The sequence below is a fragment of the Nylanderia fulva genome, unplaced genomic scaffold (assembly GCF_048542155.1).
Source record: "Nylanderia fulva isolate GAGA-0341 unplaced genomic scaffold, ASM4854215v1 Scaffold55, whole genome shotgun sequence".
Classification (NCBI taxonomy): Eukaryota; Metazoa; Arthropoda; class Insecta; order Hymenoptera; family Formicidae; genus Nylanderia; species Nylanderia fulva.
In genome coordinates this window covers 885,983-901,781 of record NW_028190643.1, presented here as the reverse complement: position 1 = coordinate 901,781, position 15,799 = coordinate 885,983, and the positions used below count along the sequence as shown (strand labels likewise).

Below are 15,799 nucleotides of genomic sequence, written 5' to 3'. Positions count from 1 at the left end.
CCTCAACTTCCACCCACCCCTTTCCCTCCCACATCCCGCCCCCACCCCCACCCCACCCCCACCCCCACCCCTCTTTCGCCTTTTTCACCCTCTTTCATTCCCTCTCACCCTCTTCGTCCTCTTTCACCCTCTTTCGCCCTCTTTCATCCTCTTTCGTCCTCTTTCACCATCTTTCGCCTGTTTCACCCTCTTTCGTCCTCTCTCACCCTCTTTCACCCTCTTTCATTCCCTCTCACCCCCTTTCGTCCTCTTTCACTCTCTTTCGTCCTCTTTCACCCTCGTTCGTCCTCTTTCACCCTCTCTCGTCCTCTTTCACCCTCTTTCGTCCTACCTCACCCTCTTTCGTCCTCTTTCACCCTCTTTCGTCCTCTTTCACCCTCTTTCGCCCTCTTTCACCCTCTTTCGTCCTCTTTCACCCTCTTTCATTCTCTCTCACCCTCTTTCATTCCCTCTCACCCTCTTTCACCCTGTTTCGTCTTCTTTCATCCTCTTTCATTCCCTCTCACCCTCTTTCGTCCTCTTTCACTCTCTTTTATTCTTTCTTACCCTGTTTCGCCCTCTCTCACCCTCTTTCGTCCTCTTTCACTCTCTTTCATTCTCTCTCATCCTCTTTCACCCTCTTTCACCCTCTTTCGCCCTCTTTCGTCCTCTTTTGCCCTCTTTCACCCAATTTCGTCCTCTTTCACCCTCTTTCGCCTATCTCGTCTTCTCTTACCCTCATTTGTCCTCTCTCACCCTATCTCCAAAAAATCATAAAAATGAAAAGGTCAAGCCATGTTCAAAAGAAGGTTTTCAAAAATTTAAACCTAGTCTGTACAATGAAAAATAATTACTCGTAATTCCAGAGTTCCAATTTGGTAATATCGAATAATGTATTTGTTTCAAGTAATGGCAGTAGAGATAAATACATACCTACGTATATGCAGTTTTTGCTGTTAAATGTACTTGAACGAAAAAAATAATTAAATGATTTAAATATAGCACATTTTAAATCAAGAAACTTATACTATAATCGAACTCTGTTTAGAAAGAATGTTTGTTTCAATCACAATCACAATACCATTTTCTATTATTTCTCTTATTATTATCAATAATGTTATTCACCAAATAATTATAGTATGAATAATGTTTTGCGATTTATTTAACAATTCATAATATGTTAGGGTTATAAAGTTTTATCTATAGGGTTTTTATTTAAATAAAATGAAGAATGTATATATATGTATATTTATTTATGTATATAATGTATATCATATATATTATTATATACTATTTATTATTCACGTCCTCGTCCGCCTTCTCGTCCGCCCCTCCTCGGCCTGTTGCCCCAATAATAATGGGGCGAGGACAGTTTAAGGAGGAAGCGCATAAAGCGCTCCTCCTGGACGCGAACTCCGGCGCGTCTTCCTCTGTAAACTGTAATTAAAAAAGAAATTATTTTAGTAATTAGATAATATGGTATATCTAGGTATGGTATAAAATAATAAATGTATAATATGTTATAATAAAATGTTATAATAATATAAGGTTAATATTTATATAAAATATATAAATATTTTATTAATTAGAATATATTTAATAACTATTATAAATTTCTAAAGAAATTAAACAGAGTCATAAAAACGCAAAAAGACAGGGATAAGCTCCAAAATAATTCGGGGGTCATATATAAGATATCGTGTAATAATTGTGATGCTACATATGTAGGACAGACGAAAAGACAATTAGATACAAGAGTAAATGAACATAAAAATAATATTAGATTAGATTCTGCAAGGCACTCGGTGGTTTCTCATCATATTATAAAATTTACACACAATTTCAATTGGAACGACACAAAAATTCTAGATTATGAAAAGAATTATTATAAAAGGTTGATATCAGAATAAGAAAAAATTCTGTTGGTTATTGCAAAAAAAAGAAACGGATTACTATAATAATATTAAACCCATAGTTTTTTCTTGTTCAGAGAAAAATAGTGTAAACTCTCAAAATAATAAATATATTAATAACCACATTAACGCAACAAATTTTATAAACAGAACTATTAATCCATTAGAACAAACCAATGATAAATGGTTTATTAATTTGACTGATGTAGATATTCCAACTGATGTCACAAATTTATTGCAATTAGGTAGTGATTTTAGCCTTCCAATTAATACTGATAAAAAAACAGCTGTCCATGAATTTATTAAAGACATAGAAAGCAATTCGTATAACATAACTTATCTCACGACAATAAGAAACATAGCTATTCCACAGTTCTTTGTTTTTTTAAACAACAATACTAGTAAAGACATAATAAATGACAAACTTACTTTTATGTATAAAAAAACCATGACATTTTGTAACAAAATCCCAGCATCATTTTCACAAGAGCAGACAAGGGAAACACGACCGTGGCGATGACCAAAGAATTTTATATAGACAAAGTTGAAGAATTATTAAATGACAAAGATAATTATATGACAATCAAAAACAATCCAATAATAAAAATAGAAAAAGACCTTAATAAAAATTTAAAATAATGGTTAAAAAATGAATGGATCACAAAAAAAGACTATTATTGTTTAAGTTTTAGTGATTCAGTGCTTCCTACAGCATATGGCTTGCCCAAAATTCACAAGGAAAATGTTCCATTCAGAGTAATAGTATCGTCGGTCAATACAGCACTACATCATTTAGCTGCATATTTACACAACATTTTAGTGACAAGTTTACCCAAAGGGAAAAGTCATGTTAATAATAGTTTTGAATTGTGCAACGCATTGTCTGATCTTAAATTAAATAATAATGAAACAATCGTATCTTTGGATGTGATATCGTTGTTCACAAATGTTCCTTTGGACCTTGCAATAGACAGCATAAATAATAGATGGCATTACATTGAAAACCACACATCAATAGACAAAAATGAGTTTGTTAATGTAATTAAATTCATTTTGACTTCAACGTACTTCACATTCAACAAAACGATCTATAAACAAATACATGGAACTCCCATGGGATCGCCTTTATCTCCAATTATTGCGGATATTGTCATGCAAGATGTAGAAACTAGGATTCTTGAAACTATAAATGTTAATATAAAGTTTTACTATCGCTACATCGATGATATCTTGGTTTGCTTGCCGGAAGATCAAGTCACATATCTAGTAGAAAAATTTAATGATTGTCACGATAGATTAAAATTCACAATAGAAAGAGAGGATAACCGTAGCATAAGTTTTTTAGATATCTCACTCAAAATTATAAATAACATAATATATATAGATTGGTTTCAGAAAAAAACATTTTCGGGTAGAACACTCTCATATCATTCAAATCATCCTATATGCCACAAAAAAAGTGTAATATATAATTTAGTAGACCGGTCAATATTATTATCACATCCCCGTTTTTATAGTAAAAATTTAACATTAATCATAGAGATTTTATTGAGCAATAGTTATCCTCTTGATCTCATTTTCTCAGAAATCAATAATAGACTGAAGTTCCTTATTGTTAATAGATTAAACAAAGAAATGACTCAAGATATAAATAACGAAATCATAAATAACGACAGAAATAAAAAATTCATAGCGATACCATATATTGAAAGAATCTCGGAACTAGTAGCATCAGAATTAAAGAAATCAAATATGACAGTAGGATACAGATGTCTAAAGAAATTAAACAGAGTCATAAAAACGCAAAAAGACAGGGATAGCTCCAAAATAATTCGGGGGTCATATATAAGATATCGTGTAATAATTGTGATGCTACATATGTAGGACAGACGAAAAGACAATTAGGTACAAGAGTAAATGAACATAAAAATAATATTAGATTAGATTCTGCAAGGCACTCGGTGGTTTCTCATCATATTATAAAATTTACACACAATATCAATTGGAACGACACAAAAATCCTAGATTATGAAAAGAATTATTATAAAAGGTTGATATCAGAAATGATATATATTAAAGAAGAAAACAACAGTATCAACCTAAAAAAGGACACCGAGCGTCTTGACGGTTCTTATTTTGATATTCTAAAAAAATTGTCTACGTCATCTTAAAAATTGGGTATATATACAGCGCGCCGACATTGTGAGATACAGATATCGATTTGTTTTTTAAAAAAGTACACATTGTGATTATGTTATGTAAAAAGAAATAATTTAAAAAAAAAAAGTGTTATGTTCATGACAAAAAAGTAAGTTAATACCGAGGGGGTAACCACTCTTGAATTCTGGTGTACAACCTGTCAGGAGTCCGTTGATTCCTCGAAGTCCGATGAAGTCTAGTAAAGTCCGACAAAGTCCTACAAAGTCCGATGAAGTCCGATGAAATCCGACAAAGTCCGATGAATTCCTTGAAGTCGTTGAATTCCTCAAAGTCCGATAAAGTCCGATAAAGTCCGACAAAGTCCGACAAAATCCGACAAAGTCCGACAAAGTCCGATGAAATCCGATGAATCCGACAAAGTCCGATGAATTCCTTGAAGTCGTTGAATTCCTCGAAGTCCGATAAAGTCCGACAAAGTCCGACAAAGTCCGACAAAGTCCGATGAAATCCGACAAAGTCCGATGAATTCCTTGAAGTCGTTGAATTCCTCGAAGTCCGATAAAGTCCGACAAAGTCCGACAAAGTCCGACAAAGTCCGATGAAATCCGACAAGTCCGATGAATTCCTTGAAGTCGTTGAATTCCTCGAAGTCCGATAAAGTCCAGTAAAGTCCGACAAAGTCCGACAAAGTCCGACAAAGTCCGATGAAATCCGACAAAGTCCGATGAATTCCTTGAAGTCGTTGAGTTCCTCGAAGTCCGATAAAGTCCAGTAAAGTCCGACAAAGTCCGGCAAAGTCCAGCAAAATCCGACGAAATCCGGCATAGTCCGATGAAGTCTACGAAGTCCATGAAATCCGATGAAGTCCGGTGAAGTCTTGAAGTCAGAAGTCCAGGTGTACACATATTTTCTGAGTGGTTACCCCCTCGGATAATTCAAACTATGAAGACATGGTTACATGGAAAAGACAAGAGTTGATACAATAATAAAGACATACATGTATTTGTATCCTGCTGGCATAAGGTTATAGAAGTTGATTGAGATTGAAAAATAATAATGAAAATAATAAAAAAAATAAAGACACATGTATTTGTATCGTGCTGGCATAAAGTTATAAAAGTTGATTGAGATTGAAAAATAATAATAAAAATAATTAAAAAAAGGAAATATTCAATCATCATTTAAAAGCATATTTGAAATCTGTAGAATAAACAGTTTTTGCAAAAAATGTGGAGCATTTGAGCTCTAGTAAGTCTAAAAATAAATGTAAACATCAATTAATAATAACTGATGTTATATATATATTATATATATAAACCAATTTGTTGCAATATTCACTATAAAAGGTTGTAAGGGTAAGATGGCTAAAAGTTAATAATTTAAAAGATAGTTAACATAATTTTACATAAACTGAAATATTTCATAAAATAAAATATTTGTAATATTTCGAAGTTTATGTAAGATTATGTAGATACATAAAAATTATACCTTTACAACTTTTTATAGTAAATATTGCGAGGAATCGATTTATATGAGAAAAATTAAGGTAATTCTATTTTGAAAATATAAGTGACCTTTAAATAACCTTGAAAATCGCCGTTTAGGAAAAAGTGTCAACTTTTTCTTTTTCGAAATCCTGCTGAACTTTTATCTAAATTTAATAGAAAATGTATAAAAAATGCTCGACATTAGCACACACACACACACACACACACATACACACACACACACACACACATATGGGTAAATTTATATAAATAGGGTGCTTTAGGAGGAATGATCAGGATTCTAGGATATGATTGTACACATCATTTTAAGCAAAGAAGTTTAAATAAACATGTTTAATAATTGTTCTATTCCGGTCATAAAAATATACAAAAATGAATAATATAATCTCTAAAAACTCACCTTTAAAAAAAGGTAAAAAAAGGCGACCAGTTAAGGGCACGCCATTAACAAAAATTATCCATTGCAAACCCATGTAGAATCCTATCCTATTGCAAACCCATGTAGAATCCTATGAAAAATTAATCATTGCAAACCCATGTAGAATCCTAGGCAAAATTAACCATTGCAAACCCATGTAGAATCGTACCCATTGCAAACCTATGTAGAATCCTATGAAAAATTAACCATTGCAAACTCATGTAGAATCCTATGAAAAATTAACCATTGCAAACCCATGTAGAATTGTATTAAAAATTATCCATTGCAAACTTATGTAGAATCCTACATTGCAAACCCATGTACAATAGAATTGTATGAAAAATTATCGATTATAAACCCATGTACAATCGTAACAAAAGTAATGAAATAAAAAAAAAATTGCGCCAAGTGAAAGTAGAAACTTGTACCAGTGGAAAATTAAAGTTGCAGACATATATAGAGTCGTATAATGAATCGGTAAAAATTTAAATTTGCAAATGTAAAATCGTACCATAAAAAAACTTATCTTTTAAAAAAAAAAGATAAACAAGATGCCAAGTCCATGCGCCATGTGAAAAAGAAATAAAAAAATTTTTGTTAAAAAAACTGGAAGCGCTGCTAAATAATATTCTAACAATATTAAAATTAAATTGTTACTTTTAAACTCATTACAGTTAAAATATGTTTTGTGTTTAAATTAATTAATGTTACTTTAAGGTGCATTGTAATTTTGAAACTTAGCAGCGCGCCCAGTTTTTTTAACTAAAATTTTTTTATTTCTTTTTCACATGGCGCATGGACTTGGCATCTTGTTTATCTTTTTTTTTTAAAAGATAAGTTTTTTTATGGTACGATTCTACATTTGCAAATTTAAATTTTTACTGATTCATTATACGACTCTATATATGTCTGCAACTTTAATTTTCCACTGGTACAAGTTTCTACTTTCACTTGGCGCAATTTTTTTTTTATTTCATTACTTTTGTTACGATTGTACATGGGTTTATAATCGATAATTTTTCATACAATTCTATTGTACATGGGTTTGCAATGTAGGATTCTACATAAGTTTGCAATGGATAATTTTTAATACAATTCTACATGGGTTTGCAATGGTTAATTTTTCATAGGATTCTACATGAGTTTGCAATGGTTAATTTTTCATAGGATTCTACATAGGTTTGCAATGGGTACGATTCTACATGGGTTTGCAATGGTTAATTTTGCCTAGGATTCTACATGGGTTTGCAATGATTAATTTTTCATAGGATTCTACATGGGTTTGCAATAGGATAGGATTCTACATGGGTTTGCAATGGATAATTTTTGTTAATGGCGTGCCCTTAACTGGTCGCCTTTTTTTACCTTTTTTTAAAGGTGAGTTTTTAGAGATTATAATGATGACGGGGACGTTTCTTAATAGAAATTTTTCATATTTTGACTTTGCATTTATATATCTCTGCTTACAAATCACGTAGAGCAGAAATAAAGACACTTTTATTATATAATTCGAACTCAATCTATCGATTAAGTCTAGTATAAACTCGATTGCTTCAGCCATTATTGAGGATTCGAAATATTATAAAGACTCAAATGTCCGATTCGCGTTAAGATACACGGTGTCTCGTCGGCTACGCCCTTAACTGGTCGCGAGACACTACCGTGTCTCTTGATTAAAGAAACATTTCCGCGCAGAGGAGTGTTTAATTATGCAAGGGATGTAATATTAAAATATAGCAGTCGATGTAGCCGCGAATGATATCTATTTCAGAGATAATAATGCCTCCTCCACAACATAACACTTTCGCCACGGGCGGACTGTATGTTCGCCTTCAGCATTGTGTCCCATAAGCATGAGCAATTAAAATAATTAGGAGGAATAATCTCGAAATAATGTGCCTGCCGTATTCGAGCGGGCGAAAACGTGCGAGACGAGCAAACTTGGATGACCAGAATTAAAACGCACGATAGTATATAGTAGTAATGCACGCAGCTCGCGTCTAATTTCCCCGCACACTTATGTTAGCACGCACTTTTAGCAAACGAGTCAATAGCGACTTGCAATCACGTCGAGTACCCAGTACTAATCTCCTTTTCTTCCGTTCGCGTGAATTTTCTTGTAATCTCCAGAGTGCGCGCGATTTTTTAATTAAAAAGTTACGCTTGAATAATGTTCGGTGTAATAAAATTGCGAATATTTCGCGATTTTTATCAACCAAATTGATCATTTTAATTTAGAAAAAAACGAACGAAATTGACTCGGAATTAAATACGTTTATCTTGAAATCGTGAAAAGTTTGCATTAAGTAAGGTATTAATTATTAGATTAACACACACATATACTGTAAGTTAAAATATCGAGATGAAATACCGAATTTTAAATCTTGCGCGATAAATACATGTTCCATCGTTATCTCAATATTCCAGATATTACATTTATCTCGATATCCCGGCCGCGCAAGTCGAAAAAAAAGAAACGACGTAAAAGTTTGATATAAGGTACACGAACGATCGACTGGCGTCTCTAGAAGCACATGTGTTCGTCGATGTGGAGAAATAATTTATCAGTCGCGCAGCGCGAAACAGCGTAATAAATTGAATTCGGCAGTCGAGTGTATTTAATCGACGTGTCCGTCGATTGACCATCGTCGCGCGATGCTAGACGGAAGCTTCGTAAATACACTCACACACAGATACATAGCAAAAGAGGGAGAGAGAGGGTCGGTATATATACGACACTTTAAATATATGCCGGCAGTCGTCCACGCTGCTAATCGTAACGAGCGTGCATTGTGCAAATTGGAGGATCCTTAATAGGTGGCGCAATTAGCGATACCGACGGCATGTGACGCACGCACAGGCCCGGGTTTAGTCGGCGCAGTCTACCCTGTCTACCTGCACACACACCCAGAGATATATACGTACGCGCCACGCCGTATATAGGGTGCATCGGCGTGTGCAGGCGGGTGAAAAAACCAATGATCGATGTATCGAAAATGTTTGTCCATAACGGGCGCGGATGGTCTCAACCGATACGCTTATGCGCCGACAGAAACTACCCCCTTCCTTCCTTTCACCCTCCCCGATCTGTGTCATCATCGATCGTTTGCCTCTCGGTCTCTCGCGCGCGCGGATGCGCCGATAATTACGCGGATCAGGGCTGCCAGAATGTGCTCAGTAAAATCCGCCACTAGAGCGCGTTAAGATAGCCCAAAATTCGCGCGAAAAATTAAAGCCCAAAAACCTCGCGCTCTCTAATAATATAGCCCAAAATGTCGCGTTTTTCCGCATTTCACTTGTTGGTATAGAATTATATCACAAAAAGTGCGCATGATGAGGGAATGAAGTTAGAAACTTAATCTTTATTTTAATATAATATATAATAATAAACTTTATTTAATTTAATATCAAACTTAATCTTTATCTTAATATAATATAATAAGCTTTATTTATTTAATATCAAAATTATAATGACTTATGTGGATAGATCAGAAATTTATTTAATATCAAAGTTATAATGACTTATGTGGGTAGATCAGGAATAGAAAATAATACGCATTTTTCTGCGTTTCTAATACCAAAATTAGTAAATGTGATATAATCTTCATTTTCAAGTTCATTTTCAGTGGATAGTGTAAAATGAGATGTTTTTATTGGTTTAACGTTTAACTTATAGCGCGTGGCATGATGCGACGTATGACGAACTCAGTGAAAACGTGGCCCAAAATTCATAATTGTCTTGTAATTGGTCAATTCGCTTATAATTTGTGATGTATGACTTATTATCAGAATCGGCATTCGGCATAAAGAGTTTTCACAGTTTCAGACTCGTAAAACGAAATTGAGGATTTTTGTTAACGGAATAGCCCAAATGCGGATTTCCGCATTTGAAAATTTTTTACCGCACGCAGATCCCTCTAGATAGCCCAATTTGCGGTAAATAGCCCAATCTAGCAGCCCTGACGCGGATGTGATTCAAATAACCGAAATGATTGGCGAAAGGAAGGATATGTGCAGCGCGCCGTTACTTCTGCGATCGCCGATAGTTTCGAAATACATATATGTATGTACGATCGGCATCGGGAAACGAGTTTGTGTACATGTATGTATATACACACGACCAGATCATTTGCGATCCTCCACGTCCAACGCGTTAAGAGGATTATTTGTATCGATCCTAATGAATAATGACGAATTCTCGAGCGCGGAATTATCCCGCCGCGAATTTATGCCTATCGAAAGACGCGTATAATAGTATGATTAGTAATTAATGCTGCGTTATATTACGATCATGTTAACGTAACCCTTTACTAAATCGCTATTATTCTTGTGTACACGCACACACACACACACACACACACTTGGCGGAGTGTATACGAAATATTATTATAATGATGAGAGTTTGAAATTATAATCAGATTAGGAAAATGGTATACTTTCGTTTCTAATCTAAAAAGTTTCTAATCTAAATAATAGTTACAGGAATTTTGTACAGATTACTTCTGTAAAAATGTGACTGGAACATGTAATATTATTTTGTTAGCAAGTATTCTTTCGACAACAACATATCTAGTCTATTTATATAAATCAAATAATCCTCAGTACACACAGTTATTAATGCTGGATATTAAGCTTCTTTATCAAACACTCACTGGTATTACGCGCCTATTCGCTCAGATTAAACAATCATAGCTGCAATCAAAATTTTTTTCACAACCTTTCGAAAATAAAACTTCCGCAGTATGAACAACTGTAATATAGAGAGCAATAGAAATCTGTCATATTGATTTATTATTTTATATTAAACTTTTTTTCATTTTTCTCCCGACTGCTGCCAACCGTAGGTTGGCGAAAAGAGAGGAAGTATGCGTTTCATCGAGCCCGGATCGGTCGTGACCTTAATTCTCGATAACTACTGCATAGTTTTATATCAACTTTGGAACATAAGTTTCTTATTAATCAAGGAAGGTTTAAAGCGTATTATTATCGTTATTTATTCTATTAATAAAAAGTGAAAAATGAGTATTATTTCGTCAATACGGTCTCTCATTGGCTGCTGTGTGAACCTAAGAGGAAAAATGATTCACCAATGAGATTCGTTGTAGTATCCGGATAGGGAATGTTGGTGACATTGGTATATACATCTCGAAGTAATAATGACGGGACTGATAGGAAAGGTTAGCTGTCACCTGTTGCGTGTTATTGTCAACAACAATATTAAGTGAAGTGTATTATTATGGATATATCTCAAGAAGATATAAATAAAGGAGTAAGTTTCTTCTTTTATATTTGTTTTTTTCTTTATTTAGAATATTGTTATTATTATTTATTTATTGTTTCTTTATTTATATGTAGGAAGAAGATACTCGCTTGAAGATATCTGAAGAAGAAAACATTATTAATAATAGAAAACAAGTAAATCTTGTTATTAATAATTAATAAAAATATATAATATAATTAATAATATAATTAATCTGTTGTAGTCATAACATGGCTATATGAATTTATATTTGTCTGCGTAGCCACTTATTTGCTATTAAATTTGCTACGTAGCCACATTGCTATAAATATCCACATATATAATTGTATAAATGTATATAGTTATTTTTTCTCTTATTTGTATATTATATAATAATTATATAATTAATTAAAAATATGTATACAAATATATTTATAGTTATACAAAGATATTAGCGCACCAATAATTATGGCAATGCAGACAAATATATTAACTTACATAGCCAATTATCTACTACAAAAGATTATTCACATATGTAATAATAATTAAGGCTATACAAATATATAAACTTACTTGTGATTACATAATGTATAAACTTATATAGCCATAAGAAAGTTAATATATTTGTCAAAGCCATAATTATAACTGCGTACAAGTTTACGTATTTGATATAAGATATTGTTGTCATCTGTCTTTGTCATCTGTCTCTCTCTATCTATCAATCTATCTATCTAGCTATTTTTTTTTATTTATCTCTCTATTTATATTATATTATATTAATTAAAAAAATTGTAGCAGAAAAATATTTGGAAAGAATATAGAACATTGCAGTCACATGGTGAGTGTATGTGTGTCTTTATTATTATTATTATTATATTATATACATTGTAATATATATATTACATAATAAAAACTTTTACATGTGTAGGATGAAGAAGCAGAGAGACAAAAGAATGAAGAAACAGCATAAGAACAGCAATAAATTAGAAAATAAATAAAAAAAAATAATAATAAAAAAATTAGAAAATAAAAAATAAAAAATAAAAAACAATTAAAAAAAAAATAAAAAATAAAAAACAATTAGAAAATAAATAATAAAAATAAATTAGAAAAAAAAAAATTAGAAAATAAAAAATAAATTAGAAAATAAAAAAATTAGAAAATAATAATACAATTTTTTACAAAAAAAAAACTCCCGACTGCTGCCAACTAAGTTTTAATGTTTAAATTAAAAAATAATGTTTAAATTAGAAAATAAATAAAAAAAAATAATAAAAAAATTAGAAAATAAAAAATAAAAAATAAAAAACAATTAGAAATAAATAAAAAATAAAAAACAAAACAAAAATTAAAAATAATAAAAGAACAAAAAAATTATAAGTATAAAAAATAAGCTTGTAAAAGTTGGAAATAATCACACATAAATAAAGTCTGTTGTTTATTATATAATTTTTCTTATTTAAATTTATTGTTATCATACATATTTAGCGCTATATAATTTACAAAAATTTCAGATTTTTTAATTCAAAAAATTTTTTTAATTATAATTATTATTATTAATTCTACAATTTACAAGAGCAGTCGGGAGACGCCGCGCTAAATTTGAGACATATACGCACGCGCACGTTTTATGTAATAAATAGACACAAACACAAATATCGATACTCAACGGACGTTACAGTTTTTAGACGCGCGGCGTCTCCCGACTGCTCTTGTAAATTGTAGAATTAATAATAATAATTATAATTAAAAAAATTTTTTGAATTCAAAAATCTGAAATTTTTGTAAATTATATAGCGCTAAATATGTATGATAACAATAAATTTAAATAAGAAAAATTATATAATAAACAACAGACTTTATTTATGTGTGATTATTTCCAACTTTTACAAGCTTATTTTTTATACTTATAATTTTTTTGTTCTTTTATTATTTTTAATTTTTGTTTTGTTTTTTATTTTTTATTTATTTCTAATTGTTTTTTATTTTTTATTTTTTATTTTCTAATTTTTTTATTATTTTTTTTTATTTATTTTCTAATTTAAACATTATTTTTTAATTTAAACATTAAAACTTAGTTGGCAGCAGTCGGGAGTTTTTTTTTGTAAAAAATTGTATTATTATTTTCTAATTTTTTTATTTTCTAATTTATTTTTTTAATATTACATTTAGATAAATGATAACAAAATTAATTTTATAATTGTTATAATATATTATTTACATATATATTTCATAGTTTGTTGTTTAAATCATTAGTATTTATTCATTATGGTACTACAGCAAACAAAGTCATTATATATACGTATATGTCTTTCTTATTTATATTTATATTATATAAAGTATAGAATTTAAAAAATTTTAATTTTGTTTTATAATCTCATGATATTTGATCTTGTTCTAAATTGAATTTATATATAATAAATTTAATTTCTCAATATCATATATATTATAAACAGCATGATAACGCCAGCTACATATCCTTCGGTATCGAATGGCTCAAATTCCATTAATACGCAAGCATTCAGATGGTTCCAGTACATACGAGTATAATACGCATTATTAGAGAAGCATGTCGGTCTATAAGCACAAAGCATATAGGTATATTGCGTTATTGTCAAGCACACGGAAACATGTTGTCGCATTATTAACGTTTAATCCAAGTCCCGCAAGAACAAGACTTTAAGATTCTTCACTCGTAATTTTAGGATATCGTATAAATTAATTTAAATAAGAACGATGATGAAAGAATATTAATTACAGAGTAAATATAAATAATTATCTATATAATGTAAATTGTAAAATTAGCTAAAATTATAAATAGTACAAATACAAGCTTTCGAATAGCTGCTTTTGATGAAATATTCCAACATCGGGCACAAACATAATCTCGACTTAAACTAATGACATGTTGGAAAACTGATAACTGGAAATTGCCGTAATTAACAACCGAGATGACTTAACCGGATATTACCCCAAGGAAACAGCAAGAAGTTCTCCTAAGAGTTAATCTCTTTAAGATTGATTGGATGAAAAGAATTCCTTTCTCGCGGGGTAAGAATAAAACGATCATGAGCATTAAGAGCTCATTCAGCTTTTAAATTCAACTTATATTGAATTTTACTTATTAAGCTCTGATTGTGAAAAGGAATGTTATAAGCGCATTTTTATTTCTCTATGATCGATTCGGAATATGCATATATGAATATTATGAAAAATTTTATATTAATAATAGCATATGCAATAAATACATGTTATATGCACAATAAATATATACGTAGTGTACATTTTGTACATACAGACAAAAAATACATATTTTCATAAATAAATATACATATAATCATAACTATATATAATATTTTTTGCTTGCACAGGGACATATATAAATTACAATATTTTATATTTGATTCGAAAATATAATTAATACTTTATATTAAAGTTTATCTCGTTTTCATCTAATTTCCGTTATTTATGTGACTTTCTTTATATTTAATTGCATTAATGCAGAGAGTGATAATTGCCACGAAATGTACAGGTGGATTATAATAAAAACAAAAAATTCGCTTTCCCACCTTATCTCGTGATAATTAACGCGCACTGCAGCGGTGGCACTTCTTGTCGAAAAGAAAACGCAATTTTAAATAGCTTTTATAGCTGGTAAGATGCACGAGTTAAAATCTGATTACACTTCTTCTGCTTGGCGAAACTTAAAGTGGTGTCCAGCTAAATTACTGCTTAGACGGTGCTTAAAGTATAGTTTGTAATCTGATCGACCGTCTCTTTGTGCTGAGACTAGCATTTTAGTAGTAAAGTGGTTTTAATTAGATTTTATGAGAAAAAAGCATAATGCACTTTTTGCATTTTGTGATTTCAAAATACACAACGAAATTGTACTCGTTTTTATCGATATCTTGTTTAGTAAGTGAATATTGTGTGGATAGCAACATGTGTTAATTTAATATATGTATAATAGATATACATATATATATATATAATTTTTACTTACAATTAGATATTATACAGAGTGTCCGGTAACGAACGAACCAACGATTACAAATGGATTCTTTGGTCAATTTGGGAACGATTTGTCCTCAGCGAAAATGTCGAAAAAGGTCATCATTTTTTACAATTTTCCAATATTTGTCATTATGTATCTTTATAACTAAGCCTCAAATTAAAATTTTATTATAGTAAACTCTACTTGAAATTAACTGAAGAATGTAATTATGTTAGACTTTTAACTCCAAAACGTTTAGTTTTCAAAAAATCTATTTTTTTCAATCGCTTATAACTCGAAAATTATTGACTTCTCAACATTTTTGCTAAGGAAAAATCGTCTCCAAATTGGCCAGAGAATCCGCCCTTAATCATTGGTCCGTTAGTTACCGGATACCCTGTATATATATTTTATATTATACATATATTTTATATTATACATATATTATTAAACCATTATTTTCTATTTATCTTATTATTAAAATTTGTTTACTCTAATCTTTTAATTAGAAAAATAATATTACAATTATAATTTTGTAAAGATATTAGCTTAACAAAACAAACGTGAAATATAAATAATTCAACATTT

The 15,799-nt window shown here is 30.8% G+C and overlaps 1 protein-coding gene and 1 long non-coding RNA gene across 5 annotated transcripts; one reads left to right on the top strand and one right to left on the bottom strand.

Moving 5' to 3' along the window:
- Positions 1-4,456: 4,456 nt before the first annotated feature.
- On the bottom strand, positions 4,457-5,519 carry LOC146721109 (uncharacterized; the record flags this gene model as incomplete). Its single annotated transcript, XM_085487435.1, has 1 exon — positions 4,457-5,519. A coding segment is annotated over exon 1 (447 nt), but the record flags the coding sequence as incomplete, so codon positions are not given.
- A 5,280-nt stretch (positions 5,520-10,799) lies between these two features.
- Positions 10,800-12,216, top strand: LOC146721108 (uncharacterized). Of its 4 annotated transcripts, XR_014925786.1 has the most exons (4): positions 10,800-11,247; positions 11,334-11,393; positions 12,013-12,061; positions 12,146-12,216. It is a non-coding gene; the product is annotated as an uncharacterized LOC146721108 (long non-coding RNA). The 4 variants fall into 4 exon arrangements; XR_014925785.1 differs by having other exon boundaries at positions 12,013-12,216; XR_014925787.1 differs by having other exon boundaries at positions 11,334-12,055.
- The last annotated feature ends 3,583 nt before the right edge of the window (positions 12,217-15,799 follow it).